This window comes from Anser anser (genome assembly GCF_964211835.1).
Source record: "Anser anser genome assembly, chromosome: 1".
Taxonomy (NCBI): Eukaryota; Metazoa; Chordata; class Aves; order Anseriformes; family Anatidae; genus Anser; species Anser anser.
In genome coordinates, this window is record NC_139720.1 from 109906926 (window position 1) to 109927861 (window position 20936).

General features: G+C 38.8%; 1 protein-coding gene across 4 annotated transcripts in view; it reads left to right on the plus strand.

Moving 5' to 3' along the window:
* Window positions 1–20502, plus strand: part of JAM2 (junctional adhesion molecule 2) — a 35741-nt gene extending 15239 nt beyond the window's left edge. Inside the window, exons 2-10 of one of the 4 annotated variants that reach the window (XM_083841534.1) lie at window positions 6177–6242; window positions 10197–10310; window positions 11563–11715; window positions 13584–13789; window positions 15226–15328; window positions 17163–17270; window positions 18032–18047; window positions 18961–18994; window positions 19763–20502. In XM_083841534.1, coding sequence (XP_083697660.1) covers window positions 6177–6242; window positions 10197–10310; window positions 11563–11715; window positions 13584–13789; window positions 15226–15328; window positions 17163–17270; window positions 18032–18047; window positions 18961–18994; window positions 19763–19795 — 833 coding nt within the window. In that variant the 3' untranslated portion in view covers window positions 19796–20502. Of the gene's footprint in view, window positions 1–6176; window positions 6243–10196; window positions 10311–11562; window positions 11716–13583; window positions 13790–15225; window positions 15329–17162; window positions 17280–18031; window positions 18048–18960; window positions 18995–19762 lie in introns of all 4 variants that reach the window. The other 3 variants (XM_083841535.1, XM_083841536.1, XM_083841537.1) reach the window with 3 other exon arrangements.
* Window positions 20503–20936: the final 434 nt, after the last annotated feature.

Here is a 20936-nt window from a genome sequence, read left to right on the forward strand (position 1 = left end):
AGGCACCTTAAAACTTGACTGCTTTGTCTCACTTGGGTATCTGTAGACATTTTTTTCTTCTGAATCTGACTGCTGTTAATTTGAGAGCTTTTAATGAAAAAGAGTGAAGAGAGTGTCTGATGATTTACCCAGTAAGACACGTAATGTGTCTGCGTGTTAGATTGCTAACTACCCTACCATCTGGATGCTGGCCTTGTTATCAGCTTCAAATGTATGGCTTTGCTCATGGGAGCAGACAGAGGGGAGGATTACTCCGTTACTCAGTGCATGGCTCTGAGCCTGGTCTGGAAGGGGGAAAAAATGCCTTAGGGTTTGGGGAAATTTTTTGTTGTTGTTTTGCAGGGATTGGGGGAAAGGTCAGTTTTTGTGTGTCATATACTACTCAGCTATAGAGTTGGAATTTTAATTTTCTAATAGTTGCTCTTCCAAAAGAGAAGCCAAACCAAATAACTGGATTTAGCAGTTTTTTTGGTTTTAGTTCCCAACTCTCTTCCCATGCTCTGAGAAACTAGTCCATTTCTCCATGAATAAGAAATTCATCAGGAATTAGAAGAGGGCTTGTAGAAAAGGGGGAGGTGTGGGAAGGAGGGAAGGCTATCAGGTATTTATGTGCACAAATCAAAGTATCTTACAAGGCTTTTCATAAGATTATTGATCTAGTTATGGAAAAGGCACTTTCTATGGCATAAAAGTTAGGCTGTTACTCTGAATTTCTTTCCCTATCCCCTTATTCTCTGTCCCTTCTGAATAACTAAAAGCTTGCTGCTTCTGTACCTCTGTCATCCCAAGAGTCAAGGCCAAAATACTGCATTTCTAGTACTGTTTAAGGAGTGAAAATAACTAGTCATATGTTTTTCGTTCAGCTCAAAACACTAGCAGAGCACAGATGCAACTAGAACAACTTCTTTGTAGTGCCAGGAAACCAGCACTGCATCATACTGAGGAGCAGTTTTCCTTATAATTGTAGAGTCTTAGAAACTTTACTAAATTAAAAGCAGTTTCTTCAAGCTAGTAGAAAAACTTCTCATTTGCCACTGACGCGTGGATAACACATGTACATGAAGTAGGATCTCTAGTTTGTATTTTTTCATGGTTAAAAACATCATCAATGGCTATGTCCTAATTAGCCAATAAGAGTGTTTAAAATCTTGCCACGTATTTCATAGTGTGTTAAGATACTCTCAGGAACTGTGTGTATTACCACCAGCTCCAGTGCCTGAATGACTAAAACTTGCCGTGGTTAAGTCCAGCAGTTTCCAAAACACTACAACAGTGCTGCTGACAGCTACCGCATAAGCACAGGGGTGGCTGAGAAACCCCTTAAGTTCCTTTTATGTTTTAGACCCAGTTTGTCAACCCAAAAATGTGCCTTCTTCCCTGGATTACTATGCTTTATGCAGTCACAACACACCTAGTAAAATACAAACTTGCAATCCACATCTGGATTTTAGTGGACTCTTTATTACCACTTTACAGCCTCTGCCTGAATTGAGACTGCTACCTTATTTGTTTTCTGTGGCTACAGGTGTGCAGGGTGTTTTTTTTTTGTGAAACATATAAACTCTGCCCAAAGTAAATCCTGTTCTATCATTATTAAGATTCAAGAATATTTGTAACTCAAGATAAATGAAGGACAGAAGTGGAGCTTTTTTATTTTTCTTTTTCTTTTCTCCCATCATGTTTGGTAATTTCTTCTAGCCCTTGTCTGAAGTTTGAGCACTTAATGCCCTATTTATATTTCCTAATGAGGCTACTTCACTCAGTTCCGGCTACATTTTGGTGCATAAATCACTGATTTCAGAGATTAGTTAAGGACACGCATTCTGGAGACTCTTGCAGTCATGGAGACTCTTACTACTCCAGAACTCCCTCCAGCATTTTTGATGGAGGCTAGCATTCACCAAGCAAAATGGATGGAAGACAAAAGCAGCTTAAACGCTCAAATGGTGACAGCAACATGTCTGGGTCAGACTTGTGGTGTGAGCCCTGGATGCCTGTTTTTCGCCCACCTCCGGGTAACACTGTTCTAGCCTGCCAATATCCTGAGCTGGATGGCAGCCTTTTGCTTGTAGTGACCATATTTTGGACTCCTAAGGAGAATGGGAGTTAGTCTCTTCTGAGTTGATAAACAAATTCTGTCCACAGTTAGGTAGCTTCCCTTCTCCTGTTCCCCATTTATGGACTATGCCATCTGTGGGTACTTCTCCTAGGGAAAAATTCGGCAACAGAAGAGCCAAGCCCCATGGGAGTGTTTAAATGACAAGATCATGGCAAGACTCAAGGTGTCATTTGATTAAATAACGGTTGGCTTCCTGTTCTGTGGTTGAGTACGGTAAGAGAACTGTCTGCATTATCGCTTTATTCTCGGGACATCGGACTTCCTAAACCTTCAGTATCCTCTGAAATCCTTTGTTCAGCTTTGGCCTAGGCCACCTGCTACTTTGAACTTGGCAAAACAAATACCAAGAGGCTGTGTTTTCTCTTGTACTTATAACTTTGTTTTGATTCTGTTCTCATGTAATTTCCTCCAGGCACCACTGTTTCCTTTGATTTGGTTTGACTAATGTGCTTTTCTTTGATTCCTCAAGCGTCAGTTTGCAGCTCTGTGAGGGATTATCAAATGGAAAGCATGCATTTTGTGGGCCTACTTATAAACAAATGAAGCTGCTCCCATGTAAGAGTGGGGGGGGGGGGGGGCGGGGTCAATCTGTGTATAAAAGCATCTGATGAACAAAAAGTTTGGTGGTACAGTAATCTGTTATCTTTTCTCTATTGCTCTTTGTATGGTGAATTAAAATGCAATGCTTAAGTCTTGGATTCTGAATAATTGGCAGACACTTCTGAAAGGACATTTTAAGGAAGAGGTACTCTAGCTTTGAAGACCTCTTCTGTTTTTCTGATTGATCAAGCTTTAATTGTCACCCGTCTCTGCACCAGCTTAATTTACAGTTCAGACTCGAGCACTGCTTGAAGAGGGGCATGTATATGTGTGGTTTGTGTGTGATGAGGAGGGCTGTGTGCATGCTGAGTATGAATTTTGTTTGTTTGTTTGTTTTTCTGGCATATTTTGTATGTATTACATTGCATGCTAGAGTCCTTGTACATTTGTAATTCCCTTGATGCAAGAGGAATTATACAGACTTGGTACAACTGCAAGCTCATGATACAAACTACGCAAAGTAATTTAATGATAACTTCCATACAAATAAGTGCCATGATCCTGCCCCAGAAGTCATAAAACATTATTTCTTATTGTGTATTCTAACTCATGAATACTTAAAGCACATTGATGAGCTTCATGACCTCTGTATTACGGAGGAAGAGAGAGAATTTTCAGGTTTATGAAACAGTGGATGTAATAAAGTGTTGGACTGCATGTGTTCAAGCTGTTTTGTGTACAGAAAGAGATGGCTGATGTGCCAGTAATTTATAAATGGCTTTAATCCTCCCCCCAGCAAGTCCTAGAAATGCATCCTAAGCATTACCTGCTGTCAGGGCCTCAGAACAAAATCGTCCCCCCCCATCATGAGAACATGAAGGAAGATGTTCTGTCAGTAGATAACATGATTTGTTATCTGTTGGTGTATAGGACATGTTTTTTCAATTGTTCTGGAAACAGTATAGTTTGGGTAAAAATAAAAAGAGAATTTTCTTCCCATAAACCTAAATAAGGCTTAGTAGGCAAAAAGGAAAATTATTTCAGCCCTTATTCTAGACCAAGCTTCGACAAAATCAAAGAGATGTGCTCTGTGTGTATGTGCAGGAGCAGCTGTTACTCTGGGAGGTGCTGGAGGAGAGGAGGGCTTCCCTCCTCTGGTGTCAGCAGGGTTCCTTCTGTGGTTTGTGTTCTTTTTTTAAAAGTCTAACAAGAAAGTTTCCTTTCTGGATCGAGTGGAAAAAATTTGCACGCACTATTTGTAATGGAAATATTTTTTTTCTATTTTAGTATTATAAGTGAACATAAATGGCATTGCTTAAATTGTCATCTACGCTTTATATTTACTTTCATAGTACAGACTCTGTTGTAACTATTTTGGGGTGACACAAAGATGACAATACAATTAAAGAGTATTGAGGACAGCATAGTTAACACACAGATTTGGATCCGTTGGTAATCTGCACATGTGAAAATTCACTTTTTGTTGCCAAATATGAAGCTATATTCTTGTAGAAATGAGAAATGTTGGGGGTTCATTTGGAGGGAGGTGGTGAGATGTGTAGGAAGCAGTATCTCTGAGTAGAAATACAGGTGTGCTGGGTATGGGTGCCGCGGTGCCGGCAGTGGGGTGCTGTGGGGCCGCTGCATGAGGTGATGCCAGAGCTGCCCCGTGCTGGCCCCTGCAGCCTCACAGCAGGGCACGGCCGGGCCCTGCAGCCAAGATGGCGGCGCCTCGCCTCGGGGGCAGCCTGGGGAAGGGACGGCAAACACCGCATGGCAGGGGGCCGTGAGGGGAGCGGTGTAATTGGCAAGTGATGTCTCCGTCTTTATCGCAACCCGTGAGCTTTTTCGTATTTTTTTCATCCCTCTGTCCAGTTAAGGAGGTGGAGCGAGAGCGGCTGGGTGGGTGTCTGGCAGCAAGCAAAGGTCAACCCACCGCTACAGGATGCCATGAATGAGCAACTGCTGTAGTGGTGGGGACTCAGATAGCTATTCTAATCGCTGCTCCATGACTCAGACGGCCACAGGAACAGCTTGGATGGAGAATTCCATCTGCAGTGACACACTTGAAACAGGGGATGATCTCTAATTGAGAAGAAAACCATGAAATGACTCGTGGACAGTATCTTTGTATGTAGAGAAAATGACATACTCAGAGGTTTGAGAACCCCTAGCTGAAACCCAAATAAACTCACACAAGTGAGAAATGAGGAACATACTTTAACAGAAGTAATGAACAATCAAAATAAAATAGTAAGAAGCAGAGGATTCTTCATCTGTTCATGTCTTCAGGTCAACATTGGATGTCCTGGGTATGCATAATGGGGGGGGCGAGAAACTGATTCTTAAATAAAGGAGGTCTGTACACACAAGAGAAGCAAATAGTGAGATGAGATTAGATTAAATGGAGTAAGGCTAAACTAGTTTCTGTCAGTCAGAGAACATTACACTCTTATTTTGAACAAGCCATATTTCTAAATGTTGTTGATGGCGAGAGGGACTCAGTTGTTGTTCATACCCTCTGTAGCAATTGTTCAGTTGGCTGATGCAGACATAGGAAATGGGATGTGAAATGAGTGTCCATGCTGTCTTCAAAACCAGTCTAAACCAGTGGAACTTGAGATGCTTTTGAAAAGAATGTTAATGTAAACTTGTGTAAGGAACTGTATTTATCTATTAATAAGCAGTTTTAACCATTTGGTAGACTTGTTGTCTGCCATGGAGTAACCAGAAAAACTGATGGACTGTTCTGCCCTGTAGGAATACTTCTGAATCATGAGGGAATGCACACTGGTGTCCTTTCTTGAGGAGAGCAGCTCTCAAGAGAAGATGTATAATGAGATGCAGTGAGGGAGAGGGTAGCTTGGTGGGGATCAATGCAGGGCTAATGGTGATTTCACGCATTTTGTCTGGGTCTCTCTTCTATTGAGTATACTGAAATTCCAATAATGTATGCTTTTCTTTTCTTTTCTTTTCTTTTTTTTATATATATCTGTTTCATATAAAACTATAGAAATGTTGACTCATGTTTTCTTCTAAATTTAATGAGAATTTGAGGTAACCTCCAGTTACTGCTTGCATTTGTTATCCTGGAGAAGTAGTACATGGTATTCTTCAGTAAACAAGCCTGCCTTGTAATAGAAATACCATGGAAAATACGCTCATAGGTTAATAAAGTCTCCAGAATTAAAAACAGACTGAAATGTTGCCACAGTATAAAACAACATCTATTGTTTATGTAGTATTTCTCACATGTAAATATTATCATGGCATTGTAAAAGAGAAATATTACTATTTTTTTTACAGGTGCCAGGACAGAGAGAGAAAGATATGAATTGTTCAAGGCCACCCACGTGGCCAGTCCTGTTCTAACTCTTAGTCCCCATGCTCTCCCTAGCAGAGAATATCTAATCCATCCTGTGTAAGGAAGTCTCAAAAACATTGCTTGTAACTAGTGAAGCACCTATGAAAGTACAAGTTTACTACTGAATTGTCTTTTTTTTCTGTCCCCTTGCAGATCGTAAGGCGACTGGAATTTCTATTGAAACGGATAACAAAAATGTAAAAGCAGAGGAATTTAAGGGTACAGTATGCGTATTGCTCTGATTAAAAATATATGGGATAAATACGTGCAAGCTATGTAGACAGCTGGGCAGTTAAGATTGTCTTCCTTTTTCCTGGGGGGTATTGCTCCTACTCTCTCTGTTGGCTCTTATTGTAACCTTAGTTTTGTCCCCACTTTAGGTTACTTGTGGAGTTGGACTAGATGCTCTCCAGAGGTCCTTCTCCACGTATTCTATGATTCTGTGATTTGTTTCTCAGTCCTGATATTCCACTCTATAACATCTGTCTGGTTTCCTTCCATGTAAAGTGCTGAGAAATGATAGAAAAGAGAGGCATTAATTATCTTTTTAAAGACTGATGTCTTTAAAAAAAAAAAAGGAGATAGAGGGAGAACAATTGTAAATCAGCTATTCTTGGTATATGTGATTTAATGACTATTTTTAATTGCCAATGACTAGAATGTCTGTTTTAAAATATACGCATATATTTTATTATCTATAAAGACAATCACTTTCAATAATCAGATACAGAAGTTAAGTAGGCAGGGAAGAAAACCTGATGTTTGGATAGGTGAGAAAGAGATACTAGTAGTGTGTAGGTATGTGAGGTTTGTAGGCTATGGGTTTCTTTGTTTTTATTGCATTTGTTTGGAATGCAGAGAGAAGGGAATTTGGGAATCAAAAGAACTGTTTGCTGAGGTTTAGGCTTTATTCATCCATCTGAGATAATAATGAAATAGTGATCTCCGAAACTGTCAGCTGTGTTAAGTATTTTTGTCACTTTTGAGGAAGGAGAATACATTTAGAGCTTAGTACAGGACAGAGGAGAGAGGAGCTTGATTGGCTTCACCATCTCTCTTCTTTGTCTTCTCTTTTTCTAAAAAATGTGTGGCTTGTACTTTGTTCTTTTCTTATTTCTATAATAGAGTGAGATTAGTTTAACATAACTAAAAGCTATGCTCTCTTCTTTATATGTAGCAGCACCAAGGGAACGGTAGCAGCTGATAGACTTAGCTATTCATCTAAATGCAGCTTATCTGAAATGCGTTTTTCTTTCCAACTCCTGGTACAGTTGAGGAGGGCTAATCAAATGATCGGCCTGGACCAGACATATATCCAAAGTAAACATTGTCCAGACCTCTCCAAGATCCCAGATGGTTCTTCCCAGAGTGGTAGATCGTGTGCTGATGCACAGCTTCCTGTGGGTCCACCATAATCAAAATCAAGTAGACCTGTTCTGGAAAATACTTCTCACTGATAACATTAGTATGAAAAAAAAAAAAAAGGCAGGAGAAGGGAACTATAACCAAAGAGGGATTTTATTATGATGTCTCTGTTCCATGTTTATTCTTCATCTTCCATTCTATACCTTTTATCTGGATAAGATCAGTGGAAGGGCATTAATACTAGCATCTTCTGAAAGGAAGATAATGTGGCATGCAAGGCAGGGGCAGCTCCTTCAGGACAGAGGTGACTTGCTAAGCTGAGAACACTTCAGCTGAGTTGTCTCTGTGTCAGCTAATACAGACTAGCTCATGGGACCAGCCAGCTGTCACAAGGTCAGTAGCAAAAGCAAGCTGAGCTTGAGTGATGGCTTTTCTTTGTTAGAAGGATACAAAAACAAAATGGAAAGGAAACTTTAGCAAATCTTAAGATTCAGGAAGCCTCCACCCATCCACACAACCTGAAGTCAGGAACCTCAGGCTTCCTGAGTGCACAGCATGTTTTTCGTAGCAGCCAGCGCGTGTGTAACATGTTTCTGGCAAAGAATGCACTCCTGCCCCAATTTTTCTTTCAAGTCTGGACAATTTTTCCCCATGAGAGATTCTCAAGGCCACCAGCCTGGCCCCTTTGAAACATTTTGTTTCTCCACAGAACAGACCTAGGAAATGAGACAAAGGGGTGAAGGGCTAGATCTGCTGGTACCTCTTAATCACACTGCAGCCCTTTTTGCTGAGGTTGGAAACGAGGGTGACAGTTAATGCAGATGGACTGTGTGTTTGATCAGTGGATGTTTGCTTCCTGAAAACTAGAGAGGCACTGCCAAAACTTTGAAGGCCTTTGATCCGTGATGCTCTGACCTGTATTGGACGATGAGCAGTTGAGATCAATGGTGTATTTGTTTCTTTTTTCAAGAACTCCTGGGAGATGCTAAATTTCACTTTATTAATAGATTCAGAGCCAGTCAGATGTGTGGCTGGAAACAGTATCAGAGGAAAGATTCCAGACAATTCTTAATAATACTTTGACTTAAAGTATTTGCTGGAGGAAAGAATATATATATATATATTTTCCAGCATGCTGTTCCACTGACAGTGGAACTACTGAAATGCTGAGTTTGTCCTGATAATTCGCCTACACAGCTCACGTCTTCTCTCTCTCTCTTCAGTTCCACCGTAACTCTAGCATTGACCGTAGGCCACAGTTATTATGATGTAAGCTCCATATTAGAGATGGCATGTGCTTATGCCCTGCTGCGAGGGAGAAAGAACAATTGACCTGTTTGGCCTGGTTTCTACCCAGCTATGGCAACTATAGTAAAAATCAGTAACTCTTGAAATCTCAGCCTCTGTGTACAATGGTGTCTTACTGCCTGGCTGCTGGAGCCCAGCCCAGTGTGCCTGGAGTCCTGGGGGTCTTTGTCCCAAACTGACAAATGCATTTGCTGCTTTTCCTTTCGCAGGTTCAGTCAGTAGCAAGGCTCAGTGTGTATACCAGAGATGCATGTGCAGACTGCCACATACAAAGCACTGCTTTCAGCAGCACCCACATGTAGTACTACCCGGGCTCACGTAAAACATTAAGTGTAAAAGACCAAGCATCATTCCTCCACTTTGGAGTTTGGATTTCACTGGTGGAAGTGCTCATACAACACTCTCTGGGTTCAGAAGCACATGCACGTTCTTGGATCTCCTGAGTCCTGGCGTGGATAGCCCTGCTACCCCTGCCTGGACCCTGTGCTTCCTACTTGCCAGTTCACCCAGCCTGAGGTTTGCTAGTGAGCTACGTACCCCCAGGCACACCAGGTTTGGGGAAAGATACAGACATGGCACATACACCACACACCTCCACTTCCAGCAGCCAGTGCCATAGGCTCGGGGGTGCCTACACCCCCAGTGTGACCCCAGTTGCTGGCCCCAAGTTCACTCAGTCCCCTCCCCTCCATCCCTTCCAGCCTAGCACTCCAAGCACATGTGCTTCAGGACTCGCCAACACACACCCCTCAGATCCATGGGTTTCCTACTGCTGACACAGAGACTGCACTCGCTGGCACCACAGGCCCATCAGTTTACTTGGAGACAGATGGTCTTTGTCATTGTGTTCTGTCTGTCATATCTGTGTCTGTGTTTTTGTTTGTTGCTGCCCCCTTATTATTATCACCTTTGCATTGAAAAAGTCCTTGACTGGATAACCTTAATGAAACAGACTCTCACCTTCCACGTACCCTTAAAATAACCAACATGAAATTGTAACTAAATACACAAGTTACTTAGAACATTTAACCATCTTACTGGTATGTTTTTCATATGTGTTGTTACATATTTACTAGTATATTTACATATACATTTATTAGTATATTTACATATACTGATAATGAACTCGGAATGGTAATTCGCAATATAGATGATAACTGGGTCAGTGTCCTTTTTTTAATGGTTTGCTCACTGACAAAAATATTGAAACATAAAATGAGGGTAGTAGTACAGAATCTCTGCTCATCCAACATGTGAATTTTGATCCAAAGGCCACCTAATTAATGGGGAAATTAGTAGTTTCTGTTTCCCTGGAGAAGGTCTGATGACATCGCTGTGAGGAGTAGATCTGGGCCTTGCTGACTGCTCAAGATATATGAAGAGGGAATGTTAATTTCATGGAACCTGATTGTGTACCAATATGATGCTGAAAGCTCTAACTTTCTCTTTTGCTTTTTGTTCCTTTGTTGTTGTTTGTTCGTTTGTTTGTTTCCTCCTTAGAGGCTATTCTGAGTTGCAAGCACAAATTTTCAAAAGGGATGAGTCTAAGAATAGAATGGAAGAAAATCCAGTCTCAAGGAGTTTCATTTGTGTACTACAATGGTGAATTTACAGGTAGGACAATACAAGCTTAGACTGATCATTTAACATGCCCTTCTCTAGCATATATATCAACTGTTTCTTGGGAAATAATAATAGGAATATGACTGAAAGAGGATGCTCATGACTCTTGTACTGAACTGAACATCAGTCCTTCTGAGGAAAAGAATATTTCCTCAGGGGAAAACAAAGCTTTTCTTAATAAAATCTTCAGTGGTTAGTTACATTTTGAATGAAGTTAAATAAAACTGGAGACTAAGAAAAATGATTCTGCATGTTTATTGAATTTTTTTCAAAAATGAAATTACATTCAAACATAAACTCCTTCAAAACTGTTGAAAGCTCTGCACTCCTGTCTTACAAAGAGGTTTCTGAAACCTCCTGTAGATCTGGGGGCTTAGATATGAATAATGCAACATTTTTTATATACATTAAAATATAAACTCAGCAATACCTTTTAAATTATTTGTATCTACTTTTTGGAAGTAGAATTTCTGCTTATATGTTCTTTAAAAGACATACCACAGCTTCATGTGTTGAAGAAAATACGGGTCTCTGGTACACGACAAATAAAGAGAAGTAAATAAAGACATATTTATATTACTTGAGAAGTAAAACAAAGCCACAGCAATTTTGTTAGTTTGTAGAGCTCGCAAGATGTGTTGATCTTGTTGATGAACTTGTTTTTTTCTGCATATATGTCATTTTAAAAGATGCTGGAACTCGTGATTCTGTTTGTGCAAGTAAGTTTAATTTCATAACAAGATGTAAAATGAAGAAAATCTCATTGTAGGAAGTCTGATGGCAATATCTTTTGCTAATTCCTTCAATTTTTTTTTCTTGACAAGTTAAAATGTCACATACTTTGCTGTGGTAAGAATCATTTCTGTAAGAGAAATAAGTTAGTGATTGCCATCCCTCCAAGTGGAAAATTATCTTTTTTTTTTGTCACATGACTACATCCATACATGATTTCTTGAAATGTTCACAGTTTACCAAAAAAAGTATTCCATCTTCCAACAAAAAAATTACATAGGTTTTTGAACTGAGGTTGTTGGTTTTTTTTTTTTGGACTAAGTGGACAAGTTTATGGAAGGTTCTTAATGTCATGGGAGGGGGATTACGTGCTGCTCCTTGGTGATAGATGACCAACACTGAATAAATGAGCAATAGTGCATAAACTGTATGTGATTTCAGAGCAAGCCAGTGAGACATAGATGATTTCTATAAGCGATGACCAGAAACCACTGTTTGTTCTCTCTTAAAGGTGATCTTAAAGACCGAGCAGAGATGCTGAATACAGGAATCCGTATTAGAAATGTGACTAGAAAGGATTCTGGGACCTACCGCTGTGAAATCAGCGCAAAGAGTGAAGAGGGGCAACACCTAGGAGAGGCTACCATTACTCTCACAGTATTGGGTAGAAAGAAACTTTTTTTATTTGGGCTTCCGTAAAGAAATCGAATGATGGCAAGAGGTGCTGCGTGCAGGGTTGTCCATATAGTGTGTGCCTGTAGGATTTTTGAGTCTTCCTTGGGTTGGGTTATAAACATACGTTCATGCATGGATTCATATTCTGTAACGTAGTTCAAAGAATGTAACTAGTTTCTTTATTGATATAAATGTGTATTTTTGTTGTCAGAAGTTAGCAAGTATGCTGATTCATGTGATGGTGAAATGTCTGTTTCTACAAAAACTGAAGTCGCTCTGTGGCTGAGAATCTAGATAAGCTGATCATGATGTTTGGCACCGGAAAGTCAGCATCTGTCAACACTTATCAAATATTCCAAAGCAGCAGTTCGTTCCAATGCTACAATCTCCTCCTGGTTTTGGAAGGAGAAACTACTGCAGTGTCTGCACGATGCCAGCTAGCAATCTGTGGACTTTATTTACAGGACGGAAATTATTATTTTTTATTATTATTATTTGTGGTTTTTTTTTCTAGTTTTTTCCCCATTTGAGGAAAAGAGGGAAAACTGAATACTGAGCACATTGTTCTTCCATTGTCCCTCCGATTTTTTCCCAGTCAGTTAATGATTGGTGGGTAGTTTTCTTTTTTTTTCCTCATAGGGAGGAAAGAAAGTATTTGTTTTGGAAGTTTCTGTATTTCTTATTAGAAAAATAATTGATCTTTAAAAACTGTCTCAAATTTCTTCATAAAATATAATAAATTCATGAAGTTTTGCTTAACTCCGATAATGAGGTAACCACACTTTTTCCTTCCTTCTTCCACTCTCTCAACAGATTGCCTTTTTAAAACATAGCTTCTTAACTTAAAATTGAGATCTTGGAGCCTGAAGAGAGTGGTGGGTGTTAGTGTGTCTTGTGCACAAAACCTTTTGAAAGTTTATGGGAGTTAGGTGTGTCTTGTTTTGTTTTTAGAATTTTTGCTTTTAACATGCATTTAACGTGCATGTAACATGCATTCCTCGTCACCATTAGTTTTCTTCTGGGTAGTCAAGGTACCAAAATAAAATCAAGTTCCTTTTCTGTTGACGTAATAAAAATTGGAAAAAAAGACCTTCATATTAATGACAGAGCTGTCCTGCATCTGTGATGCAGAACCTGACAGGAATTTCTCTGAATACTCCAGCAAAACCTAAGGAAAGCATTTGAACACTTTCCACACTGATTTTCACTGCTCAGAGAACTATGAAAGAAAAATGCTAAACAGGTACTTGATCGGGAGCAGGGGGAGGAGTATGCTTTTTTTTTTTTAATTTAAAATGAAATTGGTAGACAATTGCTTTTCATCTTCTATTTAAGATTCACACTGTGGCTGTGATGATGGCCAGTCTTGTTAATTCTTTCTGACAAGTGCTTTTCAAAACACAGTAGACTTTTTTTAATACAAAAATCTTTTTACTCCTCTCCACTTCTGTTTTTAAATATTAGTGAGGAAAAAAAAAAATTGCTGGACTCCAGATTCGCTGAGACATCCCTCCTCTGTCTGGGAGCAAGAGGTCCCACAGAGGCCTCCGCAGAGGAGTGGAACAAGCTACCGAGGGTTTGGATGAATATGCATAGATTGGAGACAGGATGACACAGCATGTGGTGGGGGAGGCTGGGAGCAAACCTCTGCCTTCCACTGCTTTTAGCAACTCACGAATTTTACAGTGCTCTTCAGTAGCAGGACTCTGCCTTCCACCCTGTCTCCAGAGCCTCTCTATTCATTGCTGTGGTAGTTGTTAAGCACGTGCACAAGTTCACCTCCTCTGTGACTCTCAAACTGTTGTGAGATAGGCAGTAGTGATAAGACTGCGTAACAAGTGCAATTTAATTTTCCAGTTGCTCCAACTACTCCAGTATGTGAGGTACCCAGCTCTGCAATGACGGGAACAGTGGTGGAACTGAGCTGTAAGGAAACTGAGGGGTCCCCTCCGTCTGAGTACCAGTGGTACAAGAACGGGGTTGCCTTACTGGGTAAAACAGGAACAGGCAGTGCTAGAGCAGCAAACATAACTTACACCATGAATAAAAAGTCCGGCACTCTGGTAAGTGTCATAACAACTCTGTAATAACCGGCTATGAAGACCAAATTTACTGTTTTGTACAGTGATGCTCCTTGGCTTAATCCAAGGCACGAGGTCTCTGTCAGAGATCAATCTCATGCTGAAATGTGCTAATGTGTATAAGGTACAGTTTCTGCCTTAGACCAATGACAAGCCATAGAGATTGAGTGTAATAGGCAAGCTAGGTGAATTATAAGGTTGTAGTAATGATAAATGAGCAGAATCTAGCAAATAAATGACAAATTTCACCTTGTCAGTTAGTCAGCCAGTGTGAGGTGAGAATGATCTCTTAGTATGTCAACAGAGTGGTATTTGATAGCACCTTAAAATCTAAAATAGCAACTTCATGCACTTCAGTGGGAAGTGCAGCAGCACCAAGGGCAGTCTAGAATCTCAGCAATCCAGTGGCATTTAAAGGTTCCAGTCTTGTACTTCTGTTGTCAAGGGGAATGAGTAGTGGCTTTAAGTAAGCTGTGTTTTCTGTTATGTTCCCCCCGAGAACTAGCCATCTTTTTCTCATTCCATTCTGCCCCTGCGCTGCATTATAGCTGATCCTTCTAAAAATAAAAATTATATACCACTTACTGTGCAATGTAAGCTGATGGTTTTTTTTGGAAGGGTCATTTTATGGACATCCTGCTCTTGTGCATGATCAAATTCAGAAACTACAGTGTGCCTAATCATTCAGAGGTGCTGTGGATCTTTCAGTGCACTGTGGAAATTCAGTGGGCTACTCAAAATTACTAATCGCTTCTGAAAAATCTTAGTTTTAATGTATGGGATATATTAAAGGGAGAAGATGTAACAGGCCTAATTATAAAAATAAATACAGAGAAGCACAGGAACTGACATGAGGTCAGCATCCATTTTTTACTTTCTCACTTGAATTTTTACATCAATAGTATTTCATAAGTAAAGCAGTTCAGCATTTCTCCATTGGAATCACATAGAAACTGGCATTTCTGGGGGAAAAAAACTTGGAAAATATATTTTGTACTATGTTAAGTATTTATTAATATTTATTAATACTTACCATGTTAAGTATTTATTAGGTATTTATTTATTTTGTAAAACGAACACAGTGTTTTGATTTCAGGGATTCTGAAATGGGAACATGTCTAAGAAAATACACTTTACTGGAAAGTGCTGATCACTGAAAAAGAAACTCCTTTTAGATATGCTCTATCTAGTTAAAATATCCATTTAAAATGCACACGTGGACCAGTATCTGAAGTTAAGTATTAGGGGATGTGACTAGAGAGCAGAATCAAAAGGAACGTGAGACTGAAATTCTCACTTTCTTTCGTATTTTTGGAAAAATATTAACTGTTGATATGTCAAATTTTCTGTGCTGTAGGAAATTCAGTTTTTTGTGTTTTTCCCCATTCTCATAATGGTTTTGGACTCTGTCTTAACAGCTATTTAACACCGTTACAAAGAATGACACTGGAGAGTATTTCTGCGAAGCCTCCAATGGGATTGGATTACCTCAGAAATGCTCAGTGAGGCGAATGCAAGTCGGTATGTGTCAGAGCAAAGAGGGGCAGAAAGCAGTCTTGCAATTGGAATGATTTCATTACATGATGCAGCTGAGAAGCTAAGACAAGACTGAATTACAGACTACTGTTTGATAATGGCATTTTAGGGGAGGAATAATATTCATATATTAAGAGCACCTTATACATAGTTATGGTGGCTACCTAAAGCATTCCTTTTTAGCAGCAATATGTCTCACTGAGTTTCACAAAAAAAAACACCTAGCTGAGTACTTTACAATTACTGCAGTATCCAGCATTAAGGTTGCGAAACACTGAATGTCACAGAGCAGCAGTATTCATACGAGGTCCTTAATGCTTCAGAATGGTTTTGTGGATGTTGTACAGCATAATTAATGTACCAGTCCACTCACTGTCTTTTTGTTTGTTTGTTTCTGGGATGTTTTTTTGTGTGCGTTTTGTGGGGCTTTTGTTGTTACATGGTGTTTGTTTTAAATGAATAGCCTCCCTTTTGAGATGCATTTATGTGAGATAGTCGTGTAACAGATCAGAGCTTTAGCTGAAAAAAAACTCATTCATACCTGCCAGAGGAACATGGAATGTACACTGACTTAAAAAAAAAACAGTCCTGCTGCCTTTTTCTTTTCTACTTGAGCAGTGTAGGTGAATTGTAATACTGGTTAACTAATACAGTTACTTAGCAAAGGTTGGAAGGCCAGAATCTATAATAATCCAAAATGTGTGAATGTTTTTGCAAAATATAAAATTAGCTGTTACAAATTTGCTATGAAAAAAGAAAGATAAAGAGATGTTTAAAGTTTCTAAAAGGTCCTAACAAATACTGCACAAAAGCTTTACTATTTCCTGTTAGTACTCCATAAAGAAGTTGTCTGGTGCTTTCTTATAACTTAGTTGAAAATCACTGTATTAAAGTTTTTAATGAATTCCTGGTTGATTATAAGCAAGTATTCTACAAGCTACCAAGAGAGAATTGCTCTATTGTGGAAATATTCACCCAAGTCCCGAACTGCTGTCAACCAGCGTACAAAAATTGATAGGTTTGGTGGAAAAATTCCCAACTATGTATTAACGTATGCTTAAAGTCAGGATCCAAATAAGTAATTCAGCATATAACAAAAACAGATCAAATAACAACAAACAATTTTTTTCTGCTTGTTGGTGTTTTTCTTTTTGCTAAAATGGATGATTGTCTGAAGCATTTAGGGATTATATTGGGAAATGAGCATAGGCTGTCATCTTCAAAATAGAAATGGCTGCACTTTTCAGTAGCCCAGTGTAAAATTTAACTTCAGGTATATGTGCTAATATTTTTTTTTTGGCCTTCAGTGTGTTTAATTTAAAAGCCTTGCTGTTTAAAAACAGTTTTAAAAAACATTAAATTTTAAATAATTCACCTGAAGAGTTCTTCAGGACTGATGCAACACTCACCAGCTGTTTCAGTTATTTTAGGCAAACTGTGTATGAAAATACTTGTTTAAATAGACTAAGACAAAATATCTTGAAGTCTTTGAGACATACAACTTGAATACTTACTGTGGGTAGATATAAAAAGAAATTGGTATCCCTTGACCTCTGTTATTGTTCCCTTACTTCTGTGTCAGAGTAATGATTTGAAGTGTATGAAGCGCTCCTCTTACTGTGGCTGTGATACAGCAATGCTTTTTGACAGTTTATCCACATCTGCATGTTGGTAATTAATTTATAAACCTTGGGCCAAATCCACCCATAAATATAAAAGGAACCTGCATTCATTAGGAAAACAAACAAACAAACAAAAAACAACAGCTAATGGAACTTTTTAAAATTTATAGCATTGGATTTCTCTTTTATAATTACAGATGACCTTAATGTAAGTGGTATCATCGCTGCTGTAGTATTCGTGGCACTGGTAATGGCATTATGTGGCCTTGGAGTATTTTATGCCCAAAAAAAGGGTTATTTTACAAGTAAGTACAGTAAAATCACTCTTTGTTTCAAAATATAGGGCTGTAATTCTGCTGATTGTAACATCCTCCTTTTCATGAAGACTGTAGCTCCATGGTCCTAAGCTAAAGTACTCTTTAGCACAACAGCAACTTTACTGTGCAGTTTTGTTCTGCCTACTTCTACCATAAAAGATTCTGTAAGAATGATGTTTGTACAGTTGCACAAGGCCACCAGACAGCAGTCTAGGAAAAGCAACGAACAGAACCCTGGTTTCCAGAGCCTCTTTGCTCTAGTCTCGAGAGGGCATGGAAAAGAAAGGCACCATGAAAACAAGCTGTACAAGCTTACTTGGAGTTCAAAAGCATTTTTTTGAGCAGTTGAGTTCTGATGAAGTAATTTACTGGCTCCCTCTTCTGGTTTGCGGTGAAAGTGCACATGGAGAAAACTTGCTTTTGAGGATTACTCACAGAAGCTTGACATCAAGCAACTTCTCCATAGCATTTGTGTTAGTGCCTGTAGAGTTCAGCACAGCAAAAAGGGATCCCAAATGCCAGAGTGGGAAAGGCCACTGCCTGAAAGTAACAGGGTAACAGAGCTGATGTTAGAATCCACGCTCACTTAGAACGTTTACCTTTGAAAGCAACCTAATCTTTTTCTGTTCAAACTCAGTACATCAAAATGAGAAATTTCATTTAGCAACTGAAGCTATGAGTTAATATTTCAAACAAGTTTAAGAAAACTACTGTTGTGCTAATTTTTCTTGTTTTCCCCCCCCCTGCAGAGGAAAGTTCTTCCCAGTAAGTATCTTATTTTTTTATACAAATTATATGCAAGTCACCATAAATTTAATCTACATTTCTGATGACTTAGTAACTGTGATGCTTAGGGTCTTTCTGTTCTGATTCTCATACAGTGGCTTTTTTGAACACTGAAATAAACCTGATTTGGCACACCAACTCGTTTCCTCATTAGAACCAATGTGCTGGTCAGAAAATGAATTATTATTATTGTGATAAATGTGCAGAGACAAGTATTTTTTTGTAGTTATGGTGTACACCCTTAACTCAGCTAGAGGCATAGGTTTTTTCTCATCAAAACCTGATAAAAGGTGCTCAGGGCCAAATTGAACCACAACTACAGGTTACTTCAGTTTTGTAAAAATATGACTGGTAGACATTGTAAGGTCTACTCCTTTGATATGAATTTATTTAATGCACTTAAATTGCCACTAGGTAATTCTTATTAGCAGGTCAGAATTCCTCAATCTATTTTAGTGCTCCCACATGAGACTAAAATCATGTTTTCTTGGAGGTTGGGTGGCCTCCACATTTTTTATTTATTGATTTTAAAGTTTATCTTACTGCTTTTAGGTAACGGCAGGTAAAAAGCAATACAGTAAGGAAAAATACTATTTTAAAATACTGTGATATTTATACTGGTCATGAATTAGACAAAGCATAACTGGAAGCCTTGAAGGGTCAGTCTAGGGAAGGTAGCTTGGCAGTGGTTCATGAAATAATGACAGCTGTCTAAAAGCATTCAGTGGATTTGTTAGAGATTTTGTAATTTATTTTTTTTCCTAAAAGAAAAAAAATTAAGCATTACTGGAAATCAGGACAAATGCATTCATAAATAAAGTTGTCGAAGGGCTAAAACAAACACCAAAAAAGTCACTGTTTAACCTAATTTCCTTTTCTGTTCTATTAACAGAAAGAAGTCCAACTCTCAAGCTATGAGTGAAAAGGCAAGTATTTTGCATTTAGTAGTGTGTTTACATTTTCAGGTTCCGTCAAAATTCCTTAGATCTGTGATGTTTTTGCATGCACTCAAAACCCTACATGCCACTAACACCTGGGGAAAGGGAAATAACAATAGTTATTGTCCATTAACCATGCCATTTGGTGTGAGGAAGAGTTCCACTCTGATGTGCTTGTGCATATTAGTTAACCAAAGAAACTGAAAGTCAAACAAGCACCAAGGCAGCAGTGACAGAAATTTGGGGCCTTAGTTCCGCTTAAGACTAATATTGGTTAAAAAGGCTTGATTAAATATGGAAGCTAAAATTGTGGGTTGGTTTTTTTTTTTTTCCTGTTTGCTCAATGAGAGAGCTCAAAGGATTTAATTGCATATACATTGTTCCAGCTTTCCAAACTGGTGCAAAAAGAATGAAGCTCCAACTAAAGCTTCAACTAGAAAATTTCACTATCTACAGTTTAAGGCTACACTAGTAGGCTTAAAAGGTCTCTGAAAGCTACCCCAATCCTTTAATCAAAACAGAGCATGCTGAAGAATGATGATACTTTTACCTTTTAATAGGGTATTACTTCTGTTCTGTGTAACAGTACATTCTGTAGGCTTTCCTTTATAGAAAGAGCATATACTGATAACTGACAGTGTTTCAGGTGTGCTTCTTGTCAGCCTGCATGCCTGAGTTTCTTCTGAAATGCACATTAAATGTTAATGTGGTTAAAATATTTGAACTATTACTTATCTATTACCTTCCTTCATTTAGGATTTCAAGCATACCAAGTCCTTTGTTATCTAGAAGATTTCAGCCTCTGTGAGGGACATCAAATGACTACTTGTTATACAAAAATATCAAAGGGATTTTTGACCTCTATTCTGTAAATATTGCTTCCATGTACTACACACGGAAAGTAGGAATTGCTATTGTTTAGATCTAGTCAACCTAATTGTTTTTTTTAATAAAAAATAAAAACAAAAAACAAACCCTTAACTTAAAGATATAGCTAAGTTGAACATACAAGTCAATTTGTGTGATGACTTCTCATTTTGTTGAGGCACACATGCAGCAATAAAGGACTCACGCTTGGAGCTTGGCATAGTCTATCCAAATAATTTTGACAGATGACCTTGTTACCAGTACTTTTACTACTCAAATCTCCAGCCCTGTCAAGGTCTCAAACTGTCCCCCAGTTCTGATTCTGTTCTTACAAGTACTTTGACAACGTACCGGGTTTGCCAGAGCCATCTAGAAGCATGTAAGTAGTTGCTCAAACTTTAACTCATTATTCTAGGAGAACAAAGCTGCTTTGTAATGGAAGCCCAAACATTGTTTTATTGTCTAATATAAAATGCCTACAGCATCTCTTCTTCGAGGAAGCGTCTGTTTCTGTGGACTGCATATGTAACTTCCATTATGAAAAGAATCATACCAGCACAACTGAAGCTGTAGTATCTGGACCCTAATTACTGAAGCGTTACAAATAAATAGTTCTTCAGAACCTGAAATGTGCGTGTCAGTAGTTCAGTGACTGAAGCTTAAACACCACAACCTCATTTACAGGTTTCAGTCACTTCTATAAGGGTAATCCTTCATCACTCATGTTCATTGATGCAGTGTAAAATGAGCACATTTGTACCTATCGTTTTGGCTCTGCAGGTCCTTCACCTCCCTTGGACTTCGCTACAGATTTAGGGTTCTCTTGTGATTATTTTTTTTCCTTGCAGAAGCTTGACATACTATAAACTCCGGAGAAAAAAAGTAGTTTATTCCAGGTGCATCACCATTGGGATTATAATCTTATCAGCACTAAACCAGTATTTGCCAAAGGAGTTCAGTAGTTAACAGTGAGAAGCGCTACTTGCTGCCTCCGTAACTGTAGGAGTTGATAAGCAAAGCTAACTAGGATCCCCATACACATAAGAACTTCACACTTCTGAAA